This window comes from Corvus cornix, chromosome 5 (assembly GCF_000738735.6).
Source record: "Corvus cornix cornix isolate S_Up_H32 chromosome 5, ASM73873v5, whole genome shotgun sequence".
NCBI classification, from domain to species: Eukaryota; Metazoa; Chordata; class Aves; order Passeriformes; family Corvidae; genus Corvus; species Corvus cornix.
In genome coordinates this window covers 10,270,474-10,285,279 of record NC_046335.1, presented here as the reverse complement: position 1 = coordinate 10,285,279, position 14,806 = coordinate 10,270,474, and the positions used below count along the sequence as shown (strand labels likewise).

At 38.4% G+C, this 14,806-nt stretch overlaps 1 protein-coding gene across 14 annotated transcripts in view; it reads left to right on the top strand.

The window, feature by feature from the left end:
- The window catches only part of TRAF3 (TNF receptor associated factor 3), a 70,018-nt gene that overhangs the window by 23,845 nt on the left and 31,367 nt on the right, over positions 1 to 14,806 (top strand). For all 14 annotated transcript variants that reach the window (XM_039552172.1, XM_039552173.1, XM_039552171.1 and 11 more), the window contains one exon: positions 11,816 to 12,072. In XM_039552172.1, the coding sequence (XP_039408106.1) occupies positions 11,831 to 12,072 (242 nt within the window). In that variant the 5' untranslated portion in view covers positions 11,816 to 11,830. The remainder of the gene's footprint in view (positions 1 to 11,815; positions 12,073 to 14,806) is intronic.

Genomic DNA, 14,806 nt, shown 5'->3' with positions numbered 1-14,806 from the left:
TAGTCTTTTCAGATCCTGAAATTGCTTCCTAAGATAGAAAAACATTGGTGTAAAGTTTAGTTGGAAAGTATCACGGGAAAAAAGAGTCTCTTATGACACTTAAGAAGTGTGGGCAAGTGATTTCTTTTTATCCAGGCTTCTAGGAGGGTTTAGAGTGGTGACAAATTTTGCTAGAAGAGTCTAAAAATAATACTTCCTACTAATGTAGAATACTTCAGGCCAGGGATGCTATAAAAGGTAAGCAATGTTCTGCTTATTTTACAGTTTAGGGAGAAACAAAGTGCTAAAATCATGTAGCAATTCTGTGAATTGGTGGGGAAAAATATCCAAACCACTGCTGTAATAGTGGAAGCTTCATTGCCTAGATACAAGTTATTTGCAAAAAGTGGGGAATCAGCACTTTCCTCTGAAGTGTCATTAGTAGAGCAACATCCTATAAGCTCTAACCTTAGGATTTAAGCCCCTTGCTCTATCAGTGAGTGTATACTTTTAAGTCTGGCATTTGCTCCAGTTGTAAATTATTCTTTGCATTCTGCATATCTAGACTGTGCCTGTGTGAATCTTTATAATGCAAGCAGATAAGTCTTTATGAGCATAAATTCTCCAAGGAATCTCTGGGTATTCTCATTTAGTTTCTAGTGTAACACCTGGAGGCTTTCAGGTTTGAATTTTCAAAAATAAGAATGCATGTTTAAATGTTTGTTTGCCATTAATACATTAAACAGAAATGCTTTATTAAGTATTTTTTTGGTAGAGGTGAACATGATTTCATTAATATTAACTAGAGAAGCCCTCAGGCGATAAGCATGCAAGAAGAATTTTCAACTAAAACTGTCAACTTTATATTCCAAATCTGAAGACACATCTCTTTAAGGCCTTGTGGATGGTGTGAAATGCACCAGTTTTAATGTGTTTCTGAAGCAGCAACAGCACCGTACAATTTTATCAGAAGTTTCTTTGAAAGGTTGTTATTGCTTGTGTTAAGTTTTTTTGGCTGGGTAACAGTGATGAATGCTTGGTTCCGGGTAGTGATGTGAAATTTGGTAAAAAATTTTATAAATTACTCTTACAACCTCCACATTAAGTATGTTATAGAAAGGTAACATCCTCATCTACTTTTGTTAATTCTCTTAATCCAGTACAAGAGAAACCTTCAAAGGGACCTGGGTTTTTTTGGTCCTTAGTAGTATCCAGTCTGACCCAGGGCTGTAGAGGTGGCTTGTTCTCAAGAGGTCAATGATACCTATTGATCTGAACCCTCCAGAACTGCAGTTGGTGTAAACCTGCAGACAGCAAATAAAACACTTAAGGCTGGCAAGACAAAATAATAAAATAGTTTGTTACCTGGCAAAGTAATCACAAAGAAGAGATAGAAACTGGGGGAGAAACTAGGAAATTGCGTGCAGGTTCCAGGTGAAAGAGTCTTTTAATGAGACTTTACAGTTAGAATAATGAATACTGTCATACACCAGCAGGCATTTTTGTCTTACATGGACTTGGCTTTCAGTAGCACATTCCTAAAGTCTGTGTTTACTGCAAGAAGAAGCAACATGCTCCTGCCTTTCTTACATTGCTGGGAAGCATGTTTTGTGGATCTAAATCTTCAGCTTGGGAAAACAACTTCTTCCAGGAACACCTTAATAAAAGTAAGAAATGCTTTAGATAGCAGTGAATGTGAAGTTGTGATTATTAATACTGTGACAAGTCTGGATAAAGGGTCTGTGACATTCTCCTGAGAACTCAACTTCAGTAATACTTTTTTTACTAGAGATGTAGAAACTGGAATGTATTTTAGTGTACCTAGAAATTCTAACACAAGTGGTTTAGAGAGTTTTTAATTTTTTTTTGGTTTTTTTTTTTTCTTCCAGATTCTATTTACAAATGTGGTTTGGTTTTTTTTTCACCTAATAGAAAAATCTTAACAAAACACCCACATTTTTCCTGAACTCCAAGATGTTGGTCATAGATAATACAATGTAAACAGTGAAGTGTACAGTGTAGGCATTGAGATCACTGAAGTTAAACCTGCTATTGCTTCATTAAATAAGTGGACAATGTTTTTCTTTCACTCACATTCTGATAAATAATAAAATATAGACAAATGAAAAGAGGGTTACTGTTACTCTCATTTTTCCTTTTCCTTCCTGAATAAGAAGCAATGGATTCAGACAAAGCTGAAGACATTATGTGAAAGGGTGGAAAATTTCACTTAGGATTAATGAGAGGTTGAATTCTGTGCATGAAAAAATGTCTTCCATGCAGTTTAGTGTTAAATAAAATATTCTGATGATGTCACATCTAGAGTTTGATTAGTATTTAGGGTAGTGTAAAGTATTTCTTTCTTACCTGTGTTCATAGTATGCTGTGTTCAATGGGTTAAAATGGAAGAGCAGGAAATGTTTTATGAGAGTGAGTTAATTTCCATCAAAGACAGGACAGATAGATTTTTTGATTTTTTTTTTTTTTTTTTTAGAGTTTTGTATCTCATTTTAGAAAACTTAATTTAGTTAGAGTGGAAAGAATTTCATGTGGAAGTGAGATACTGTGCTTTTCTAGTTTCACAGCACTTCATTTCAGTGTTGAGTTTAAAAAGTGCTGAGCCATACTTGGAGTTGCATTCTGCTTCATTTATCAGATTCCTCTAAACTCTGCTGTGTTCAGAATTTCCTGGGAGGATTATTTTTGTGAAAGATGAGCTGCATTTTAAAATTAATTAAGTAGCATTTTGTGGGTATTCTTGAGAAGGCAGTTTTGCAGTAATTATTCATAATAAGCTTCTTGAAGTGCTTTGAGTTTTTTCTTTTTTTTTTTTTTTTTTTTTGCTGGTCTCTGACACCTTTGCCTTCACATACTTTCTTCTAATTGTATAATATGAGGTACTACCTGTCATATTTTTTTACCTCTGCTGAGATTTCAAGGCTGGATTCATTAAGAGACAGCACAGATGCACTGTCAGGAATTGGCAATGCAGAAATACTCTTCATGTACTTGGCAGACAGCAGTGTAGATAGGTAGACTCTGATTTGAAGAATATCTTCTGCTTTTCTGATAGACTTGAAATTTTGTTAGATTTGAAGCTGAGGATTTCTTTGACTAACAAAAAGGAAAAGAGTAGCATTGATTGATAGGTCGTGGTTTAAGAAACAAAAAAAAAGTTGACAAAAATACTGCAATAATTTTTTGATTCCTACTTGGTGATTTCGAAGATGCAGTGACTTTGTTAAGTTGCTATAATTTATAAGCAAGTTGTTCCTGATAAATCATGCAGCAGATTTTTCTTGAAGGCACACCTTGGGAGGAAAAGGGGACTCTAGACTAGGTCACCAGAGGATGAGACATCATTTTCTAGGACTATGTGCTTGGGTCAGAATGACTGGGATATGCCATCTGCCTTAACCTTGTTGATCCTTGTTAGGATTTGTCATGGCTGGTTCAAATGTACTGTTGCCCAGTCAAAACAGAGTATTTGAAATGCAAATGTAAGCTGGTTTTTTTCCTAGTTCTCTCTTCAAAGCACATATAAAACCATTTCGAAAGAGGAAACTACCTTTAGTTTCAAATATTATTATTTTAATGGCATTTCCGGGAATATTTTGTCTGAGTATATTTCTTCTGTGGTAGATAGAGCTTTTCCTTTATAAACAGAGCCAGAAGTTAAAAAAAATAAAAATTTCGTAATGTTCATCCACTTCCTCCACATAGGGCTGTCATATGTACCTCAATCATGGATTTCCCCTAAACAGCAGAGGAAGAGATTAAAGTATACTTTGTTCTGTGATCATCTGATCATCTTTTGATCTTTCCTGTTCTTTATCTGCTTCTACTAAAAGCCTTGTCTAGAAATACAGATCACAGCTGGGGGTTAACTTCATAGGTGAATGCAATAGCTTTGTCTAGGGGTGCATGAGAGAAAAGAGAAAATGTTCAGGAACCTGAATTGGAATTCGAAATGCAGAATACTCATGGCTAGCTTGGACAGCATTTCTCTTATATGTTGTCTTGTGACACAGGCTTTCAAAGCTTAAGAGGTCTTTTGATTTCTAAAAGATGCTTTTGATTTCTTGCACTTCAGATGACTTTATACTGTATTTTGGTAGCCCAGTCAGATTAGGAAGTAATTACTGAGAGCTGTAGCTAGTGTTAAGTCAAAATACAAACATTTTATTTTTACTGCTGCCTCAGGCTGAATCTTAAAGCTGTTTTGCCAACCCATATGTCATGATTCAAAGGAATTCTGTAAAGTTTCAAAAAAGTAATAGTTGAACGTAGTGTCACATAAAAATCAGCTTTCCTTAATTGCACTGACTTATTTTCTCTGCTGTCTTTCTTTTACTGATAAAATTTACTCCCTTTAAAAGATGTGGGGTTTTTTTTTCTCTCATCTGGTGAAATATGTGTTTGGCTAAATGTTAATTGTACTCAGCCTGTTATTGGATAGTTACTAAAAGTGTCAGTCCCTGGCTTCTTGGGCATTCTGAACTATGTTAATACTATGTTATTATTTATAAATATTACTATTCTAACCTCTTAATGCTGATGCAATTACTTTCCAAATCTGTCCTTTATTTAGAATCTAGAAGTTTGTTACACTGAGCAGGAGGGAGTATATGTTAGAACACTTTTCACGACAGCACAGTCCGGCAGATTTGCTAAATTGAGATCCCTCGTATTGGGATGCCGTTTTGTTTAATCCTCTGAGACACTTTGCATGGATGTGCAGACTCATTTTTGAAAGAAATAGAGCCAAGGAAAGTGATAAGTTAAAAGAATGAAACAATGTAAAATGTAACTTACCTTTCATTTTCAGCTGTTCAGCCATCTTGCAAACTAGAACATGGGAAATACACAATGTTTGTGATTCAAGTGACACGCATGGTTGTTCTTTTGCAAGAATATCATGATAGCATCTTTTGATTATACTTCTGATTTTCTAGGTCAGATAGGAAAAGAAGGAATAGCCTGTACCTTCCAAACCAAAAATAGTTTTGCTATTTGTTCAGTAGTTTCTACAGGCTAGAGCCTGTGGAGATTGTGGTGAAATATGACTTAATTGCTTGAGATCATAGCAGTTCATGTATCAGAACAAGGTTTTTTGCTAGCTAAGAATATTGCATCATAATTGCTACAGTAAAAACTCCTCACAGAGTGGTGTTGAGTGCGGGGAGAGGTTGCAGCTTCTTCACCCAGGTAGTTTTGAAAACTCAGCGGTGAACAACCTGACCTCACCTTGAAGATGGTCTCCTCTTAACAGGAGGTTGGGCTGGATGACCTTCAGAGGTGCCTTCCAAGCTCAGCAGCTGGGATACTGCATTGATGAGTGGCTGTGGAGGGCTTGCAAATGGCAGGCACTCAGTGTGTTTCTTCTGTGTGTTTTCAAATGTTTGTCCTACTTTCTTATATCCAAGCACTGGTTTTTCCTGTTGATCTTCATCTGTTCTATAATATGTGTGATTGCCAGGTCCTCTTCACAGCTGGTTTGCATTATTTTATGCAAGGAAGGTCCATGCTTATGAAATCACAGGGCAAAGTTTAAAGTAGTTAAAATAGCCTATTTATTATAGCACAAAGAAAAGGAAGTTTTAAATATTAATGTTGCTTTCATTTCTGTACAGGAATTAGGCTTAGTATTTGAGTATATACAAAGGGAGGTGAGGAGTAGTCTGATATTTTTCACTCTGTAAAGTTATATCAGTGTTGGTGACTGGCAACCCTTCTCTACCCTCCTCAGAATATTCTCTCAGAGCATGTCCTGGAAATACCTAAACCTCTGGTTAGTTGGTCATATATATATGCTCTGGAGAAATAGTAAATAGCACTTCAAGCATGAAAAATGCATTGAGGTAAAAATAAATAAATCAGTAGCTCCCCTGTACAAACAAGAGGAGTGAAACTACCAAGACCTCTGACCACACACAAACCAAATTTGATGGATGGTTGTCTGCTTTCAAACCTGTCACTCAGTGCTGCCTCAGTCATGGCCTGAGTCTTTTTGTGGAGTGATTCAAGCCATTTGCATTTTATTTATCTGTTGTTCAGTGCCCCTGCCCAGACTCAGCAGTGGGGCTTTGCCAGAAGGCCAGGCTGAGGTGTGGTGGATGTTGTGAGAGTGATACTCTGCAGTAGGGCACCTTCACACGTGAGTGCTCCAGAATTGAGATTCCCATGGCAGCCTCCCTGCTCAGCTTTATTTTAGTATTTTTTGACGTGTGCCCTGAGTAAACTGATCATATGTTATCACCAATATACTGCTTTCAGCTTTCATTACTGTTTTAACAAGACATCAGGGTGTGACAGTATATGTTGCATATCATGATAGCACTCAGAAGCAGAACCAACTCAGAATACTTATCTAAAAATGGTGAAAGAAAGATGGACGTTCTTTTCAGTATGTGCTAGGAATTTATTAGAAGCTATAAAATACTGAAATATAAGACAGAGGAAAAGTTCAGATTGTTTTAATAATTTAATTTTAAGATAAAGATTTCTATGTGCTAACTTGAAGCAATAATTCTTGATGATAGAAGGCAAGTGAGCTGGAAGGACTGAAGATCTGGAAATACCTCTCCTGGTACCTGGTTATCTGTCTCTCTGAGGATATCCTGGGAAATATGGAAGAAAATTCTGTGAAGAGCACTGAAACTGATGAAATCTGCTTTCCTACTAATCTGTTTTCAACATCCCTTTTTTAACCCCTACTTCTCCCTCCTCAAAAAAAAGCCCAAACAAAAAAGAAAAAGTAAACAAACAACAAAAACGCCTAAATCTCCAGCCCACCCCTGCGTTTATGGTATAGAGGAGGAGACTAAGGCCATGAAGGTTGGTGGACAAGAGGGAGCAGGTGTTCTTGGCTGGTTTGGATCTCTCCGTGCACTGACTGACTGATGGACCATGCAGAGGTGGTGCACTTTTATAGCCTCTTGCTCACTGGGACACTGCTTCAAGTTTCTCTTTCTGTTCCCCACATAGCTGTTCATTTTCATGAAAACTCTGTCCAGTTGGTTCCAATGTGGTTTTGGGAGGCTGAGAGGAGAGACAAGTGCAATCACAAGCCCTTATCTCATTAAAAGCTAGACTGAAAAAACACACCCCAGGCTACCCAAAAAATGACCTAGTTAGGATGAGATGCTGAAGTTTGTGTGGTTTTGCACGTTTCAGATACAAAATTTTTTTGAAGAGGAAAGGTCACTTTTCTGCTCTGATCTTAAGCTCTCTGTCCCACTTTAGGTTTCTCTTCCAGAGCTTAATTTAGATATTGTGCATGCAGTGCTGTTCTGTTTGAGGAACTTCTGTTCTCACTGCAGATTGTAATTTGATCAAAAAGCTTTGCTGTCCATTAGTAAGAACCAAATTAAACTGTGTCATGCATTATTCTCCTCTAAGGTACTGTAATGAAAACACTTATTTCTATTAGCCTTTTGCTCTTTTTGAATTTTAGAACTTTGGCAAAAGCTTATTTGCTTCATATTGTCAATATACTGAAACTGTCTTCATGCAGAGCTTTCTGTTCCCAATCCCATGGTACCTAGTGCAGTCAAATTTTTAGGAGTGTTTTGGATTTACATAAGAGTTAATTTTTTCTGTTTTCTTTAGGCTGCAAATTTACCTTGAATTTTTATAGAAGCTTTATTGTATTTTTATGTCACAAACTGGATTTATTCCCCAAGAACAAATAATAAAAGGTATGTGGTAACACAGAAAACAAGTGCACATTTTTAGGATGTTTGCTTATTGTGCAGTGAGAACAACATCCTTGCTTAAATAAGGAAAGAGCAAAATGCCTTTTGTTTGGGAATTCCCGTGCTTCCTAATTCTCAGAACAACTTTGTGGGTAAACTCACTTTTGCTTCCAGTTTCTAGCCCTCTGTATTAATGTTAGTATGAGTTAAGCACCAAAAACTTGTTCTGACCTTTACTGCAGTATATACAGCCTGAAGTGTCAACTGAGGTCCAGCCTCAGTTGCTTGAAGACCACCTGTATCGAAGAGTAGTGACCAGACTGGAGCAAGCAGTGTCACAGTGTCACCCATCTGATGGCCAGAGCAATGTCCACTGAAGTATTAGCATATGCTGGCTGCAGGAGAGGTGGCTGAAAGAAAGTGAGCAAGTGGACAGAACCAACCTTGGTGACTGTGCCTCTTTTTTTATGTGCTTATCTGTCCTGAAAAGTGATTGTTCAAGGTTTAACGGTTTAAAAAGACATCTAAAAGTCATACTCTTTTATTGTGATGATCTTTTCCCACAGATAAGAAACTGGAGCATACGAACTAGCTAGTGATTAATTAGGCATTAAGATTTAGCTTGCTGAACAAGAACCAGAGTCTTTGGCTGGATGGTAGCTTGCCATGCCTTTAGGAATCAGAGGCCCCCACCAGAACCAGCCCATCCTGAATGTCTTAGCCAGGCTCCTCTCCCTGCTCTCTCGAAGTATGTTCACTGCCGTAAGTGCAGAGTATCTTACTGACATGTCACTTCAAGGTCGCTTCTTGTTGGCAGTTTGAAACATGATTATGGGGGAATAATCTGAGTCCTGCCATTAAAGGTTCCTGAAAAGGAAGAGAAGCCATTGCAGATGACACCCTGTAGTGGTATGAAAACCATAACAGAACGCTGTTTGCAAAAGGGAGGCAGCTGAAATGTTTGTATTATCTGCACTTGTGTTCACCACTGATCCCACATGCCAGTGTAGGAGCACGTAACTGATATGCATTAGGGCAAAGCTCTGTGCAGCTAGATAGACATCACTTCTCCCCATCCCCTTGGTAAATACAGCTTGTTCATTGTAATAAGGTTGTGGTGGTCTTGTAAGATCAGTGCTCTGTTGTATTTTATGACTATACTTCATGAATGGCTTCCTAGTTTTGCTGCGCAAGAAAATGCTGGCATTGAGTACTGTGGAAGAGAATTCCTCACCAATCTGGCTACTCTGGGGCTGAGCTTGTTTAGCTTTTCTGGTCTGACATACTTCTTCATAAAAGAAATACAAAACCCAAGGCATACAAATCTGACTGTTAGGTATATCACATAGTATGTTTTATTTGTCAGTGTGCTTTCTGCTTGTTTTCTGTGACAAGATATCCAAGATGTCAATTTCAAAAGCGGAGTCCTGTGGAGCCCTGTGCAGTTTATTTTGGTGTGAAATCTCTCTTGACAGCTGACAGTCCAGCTCTAAGCAGTTTCATATCTCTGTGAAACTCTCACCTGCTGTTCATTTGGCATTCGGTGCTGTCTGTGTCAAACCTTAAATATTCTCCTGTCACCCCTGCCTGCCTCCTTTTGACTAATTATTCAATTTCCTTGAAGAAATCATGCTTTTGGAAGACTTCACATCTCTAACAATCTTTAGCTGCTTTTTGTTTGGAAGAAGCTTAATGGAGAAGCAGACATTCAGTAGTTGTGGCCTGTGACTTGCAGGTTTGGGAACTTTGTGCTCTCTCAACTTGCCAATTCTGTCAGCATCTCTTCTAGTGCCTCTTTTTCTGTATTTCTTTTGTGGGTCAGAAGCAGATCATGCCTTGATTTTTCTGTCATTTTAAGGAAAGTAATGTTGCCTGTGTTGTTCCTACAAATCAACATGCTTGAAGTTGGCTTTTGACTTCAAGAATTGACAGATTGTGATTTAAAAATGTGATTTAAAAAAATACACAGCTGCAGAGGGAAAAGAGGTATTAGTATCTGTAAATCAAGGAACTGAAACCTTTACAGATTCCTAAACTACAAGTACCAAATGAAGATTTTCCAGTTGCGCTCAAGAAGAAAGTCTATAGGTAGCTGCGTTTCAGCAGCCTGGATACTTCAGGAGTTGCACTTTTTTCCATCTCTTGCTAATCTTTTCTCTTACAACCACAGAAAAGTGTCAGGTCCTAAGCTCATGGCTGCATTTATTTACCCATGTCCAGCCCCTGATGTTCAGCAGCAGCAGTCATGACTTGGGCATTCTCTAAATCTGGACTACTTTTGTAAGCTTCTTTCCTTTCTCATTCATGGCACTTCCCTGAACCTCCTTGTGGGTCATGTTCTCAGCATCAATCTCATTTCTTGTGTGCTGGTTACAATCTCGAGTTGCCTCTTCAGTGTCATTATTACCTGCTAGGTTTTTATGCTTGCTGGTGAAACTCTAGCTCAGGTCTGAAATAATCTGAATTTCCTCATTAATGAGAAGTATGAGTTACTTTCAGTTCAACACTGACTTTTCGGTTCTTTCATGTGCTGTTCTATCAAGACGTAAGTCTCTGCAGTCTTTGAAGAGCAGACAAGGAATAGACTAACATTAATTCAAATTGTGGATCAAAATTTATTGTAGCTTTTCAGTTCATAGAACCTGTTGGTTTTTTTTCTTTTTTGGGGAGTGTGTGTTCTTTTATTGGCTTGGAATAAGACACAGTCGCTGGGTCTGCATGCCAACTTACGGGGATGGTTTCCTTGGGCTCTCTCTGTGTTTGATGGAGATACAGAGAGGCTTTCCCCTGGACAAGGGGGCAATGAAGTGAAGATTCTTCACTCAACACCTTTACCCTTGCTCAGCTGGTGTTGTAAAAACATGAAATGGTCTCAGCATGGAGTCACAGTGATTTTGTCTTTTGTTTCTGTAAATAACGGCATCAGAAATCAAGGAAAATTCTGTACCTGTTTAGTGTGCATGGAGAACTCGGTACCAAAATTACAGATGCAGTAATTACCTACAGGAAAATGTTTCATTACAAGTGCATCGTTTTGGGCTTAGCGAGGGAAGATAAGATATCACAAAAACTGTGTACAAGAGGGTTTGTGTCTTTGGAATATGAGGCATTTGACTCCCTTTGTGGCATTTATGGACATACTTTATAACGATGTGAACTGGGCCTCATTTCTTCATTCTGCTTCTTAAAAATTGAATTATAACTATATCAGTTGAGGCAACTGCAGAGTGATAGAATAGGTTTATATCTAAAATATCAGTTAACATGGAGGGAGAATTGAAGTTTGCCTTCCTCTTTTAGATAGCCAGGCATTTCCCATAGGTAAATAGGTGTTGTATCCTTCAGCTCTGCTTTCTCCTCTTTATGCTGAGGCTTTTTAAGAGCACTTATGCTTGTTTGACTACAGGATTAGCTAGGAAATGATTGAAAACACATTTTAAAATGTAGCCTGGGATATTATTCCTCTGTTGCTCTGCTAATGCTTTGCATGACTTAGAAGATGCATTGTCCAAGATAATAGGTACTGTAATTTACTCTTCAGCTGGATTAATTATTTTCTCAGCTACCTGTCAGGTGTGCTTAGTCCTGGTAAATTAATCAAATGGCCACATTACATAAGCCCTTCTCTGCTGTCAGACTTTGCTCAGCTGTTCTCTTCAGGTGAAGATGTGCAATGAAAAAGTTGGAAAGTATCTAACAAGTAAAACCCTTTTGTGGTTTTGTAAAGCTGACTTAAAGCAGTGTGTCTTACGCTTTGCTATTGCATGGAATAGACAGGAAAAGTTGGCAGGGGAGCTGGGTAGGCTCTGGATACCCTGTGTAGGACACGGGTGGTTGTGTGCTTTTGCAGTAGCATTTGAGCAGAGTCACATGTAGTACTGTACCAGTGCACCTTCTTCAGCACACCTCTTAGTGCTTCCTCTAATGGTTGGAGCCTTTGAATATGTAGAATATTTTACAGATTTGATATGCTTAAAATACTTAGACAGTAATATATGTATTATGTTCACATGATGTGTGGACACACATCTGTTCTTGATGCTTTCTGATTTTATGTAGTCCCTCAGATGCTGTATTTGTTTTATTCAAATGCTGAAAGAGGTCCTAATTTCTCGGTTTTTCTCACTTTTGATTCACAGAAACTATCTTAGAGCATGGACACCAGTAAGAAGTCAGAACCCCCTTTATCTGTAGAAATGGTACAACAAAGGGCCAATCCTGACCGCAGTCCATCAGCATCGATCTATGTTCCAGAGCAAGGAGGCTACAAAGAGAAATTTGTGAATGCTGTGGAAGATAAGTACAAATGTGAAAAATGTCACCTCATCTTATGCAATCCTAAACAGACTGAATGTGGACACAGATTCTGTGAAACCTGCATGAATGCCTTGCTGAGGTATGTTGTTTGTTCTGGTAGAGCATGTTGATACCTTTAAATGTTGTGAACTGTTGACATTAGTGTGAACACTGTTGTAGCTTTAGGAATTTGTTGAGCCTTCCACTGTTGCTTGCTTGAGTATTTGTTATCCATGTGGTGGTGCAAATATTTGTGCTCTACTCTGGGTCAGGGTAAGACAACTGAGCTTTCCATCAGCAGGGTTGGAACAGTTGTTAAGGTGTAGCAATGTATAAGGTAAGAATTTCGTTCCCTGTGGCGGCCAAATGGAGTAGCTGTTTCACAAGACTTCTAACTTGGGTAGTTTGGTGTCAAATACACACAGTAGATTGTGTCTGTCTGAGGAAGCAAGCTTGCACATGTTCCTTAGAGGGGTGATACCTAACCTGGCTGCAGACCCAGTCTTACAGATGAGTGGCAGGACCCTTGGATAAATGTAACTGCTTGTGGAGCAGTTTCTCTGTAGCCCTTCCAGCTGTTTGTTATGGGTCTTGTATGTTCTGTGGGTTGCAGGAGGGTCAGAAAGGCTGGTGTTTCTATTACTGAGATATTTGGGCCAGAGTGTGAAGAAGGTGAGTGAATGATATAGATGTAAAATGAATGCTGAGAGGTGCAATCTTTCGCAGCCTAGATAAGAGTAAAAGGGCAATCATTTAGGGAGCACGTAGATTTTAAGAAGTACCTGTGCATCAGTAGAAGTACATTTCTTTGCCTCTCAACTTTGGTGTATTGCTACTGGTTGTATTCAGTGGTGTGATTTCAAAACTTGGTATAATGTTTGGAGACCTTTCAGCAAACCTTAATCTCCTGGGGTACATAAGCAGTGAATACTTTGATTTACTACTGGAAAAGCAGAAATACAGAAGATACTCGGCTCTATGAATGTTGTATACTGGACTGCTCTCAGAGAGAGCGTTTGACTTTGGATGTCTTGGTGATCTCCTGTTTACTTTTTGTGACCTCTCTGACTCTAGATACTGATTTATATCTCACTTGGAAATATTGTAGTCTGATATCTAATACTTAGATGTGTAAGTCAAGATTACATGCAGCATGGCAAAAGAGTATGAAGGTTATTACAATACTCTGTCTCCTGATAAAGAGTAATGTCTGTACTGGGCAAACACAAGGGTCCATAGTTCACTCATGCATTCCTGCAGGTTTTGTGCCCACAGCATTTCAAATTTAAAACAACAACAAAAAAACCCACCAACTTTTCTTTTGATACACAGTGTCAAGTGAGGTGTGTTTTTTATTTAAGAAATGCAGTTATTTCTTTCTCAGTACGTATTTTTGGAAGATGCTTACATGGTTACTAACAGTGACTGTGAAAAACCAAACACCCGCCATGCTTCAATGTGCACAGGTGGACAGAGCAGATCCCTGACAATCTAAGCAGTAACAATTCTGACATTGCTAGAGTCTGGGCAATTTTCCTTCCCTGCTGTGAGACATGCACATGTGCTTATTACAGTGCAGCTAGAATATGTGTAATTTTATCTTCCTGACTTTCCAACCAGTCTGTTACTGAAAAGGACACATGCTTAAGGCCATTGAGTTATTTCACTATATTTAAGTGCTTGTTGCAAACAAATGCTTTATTAAAATCGAATTTACATCTACTTTTTTTTTTTTTTTTAAATAAAAAGCATGCCATAAAATTGAAAGCAAAATCAGTTTATGTTGGTCCTGTATTTGGCACAGAATTTTTTCATTCAGTGTTGATACCCTGCTGCATACACAAACACAGTGATTATATGCTAGCAACTTCTGTTCCAGGGTTGTTTGAGGATAAGGAATTGGGGAGTTATTGGAGATAAAGCAGTAAAGATGTCTGCTCAGTATGCAAGAGTAGTTTGAAAAAGCAAGTTGGATGCTTGAGTGAATTCAGTAAGAGCAAGGAAAGCATGACATTGTATTAAACACTATATGCCCTCATGTAGTTTAGGTTCCTTTTTTTTTTCCTGAGTTATGAAAAGCATTACAGATATTGAAGCTTCAAGGTAGTTAAGATGCTCAGAAATATGATGAGGCACGGAATGGTTGGTTCAAGGAGCAGAAACCAGTGAGATGATTTGAAATAACCATACAGATTATATAATATAATTGAACTTTTTTAGCCTTTTACACTGATTTGCACTGCTACTAGAAGCCACAGCTTAGGTAGCCTGTCACTGAGTTGCTTTATGGAAGAATTCATGCAGCTTTTACCTGGTGCTTTTAGTCTTGGTGCTTTACAAAGGAGATCATTCTGACTTGTCCCCATTTTACATGGGGAAAAGGAGCTAAAAAGGAATGAAGCAGCCTGGTCTGGTGGAAGGTGTTCCTCTCCATGGCAGGGGAGTGGAACCAGATGATCTTTGTTCTCTTCCAACCCAATCCATTCTGTGATTCTGAGGGGTTTACCCTACAGCACTGGGCAGGCCAGAGCCAGAAACTGCTGTAGAAACTCAGGTTTTCTGCACTCCGGTTTCTTTTCACAGTCTGCATTGCTCCTGATCCTTCCTGTTGTCCAAGAGGTCTCAAGTTTGGTAATTAGTTTACCAAGACAGCTACAAGGCAGTAGTTCAGATAAAGGAGGCAGCAAGCATCTGTAGCATTTGCTAAAACCAGAATAGGCTTGAAGGACATGGACATAAATACTTTCTCACCCTAAAAGGATGAATAATTGACTATCAGAGAAAGTAAATTTTCATTAGGTTTTGTTTGAAAAAGGACTGGATAATTGAAGAGA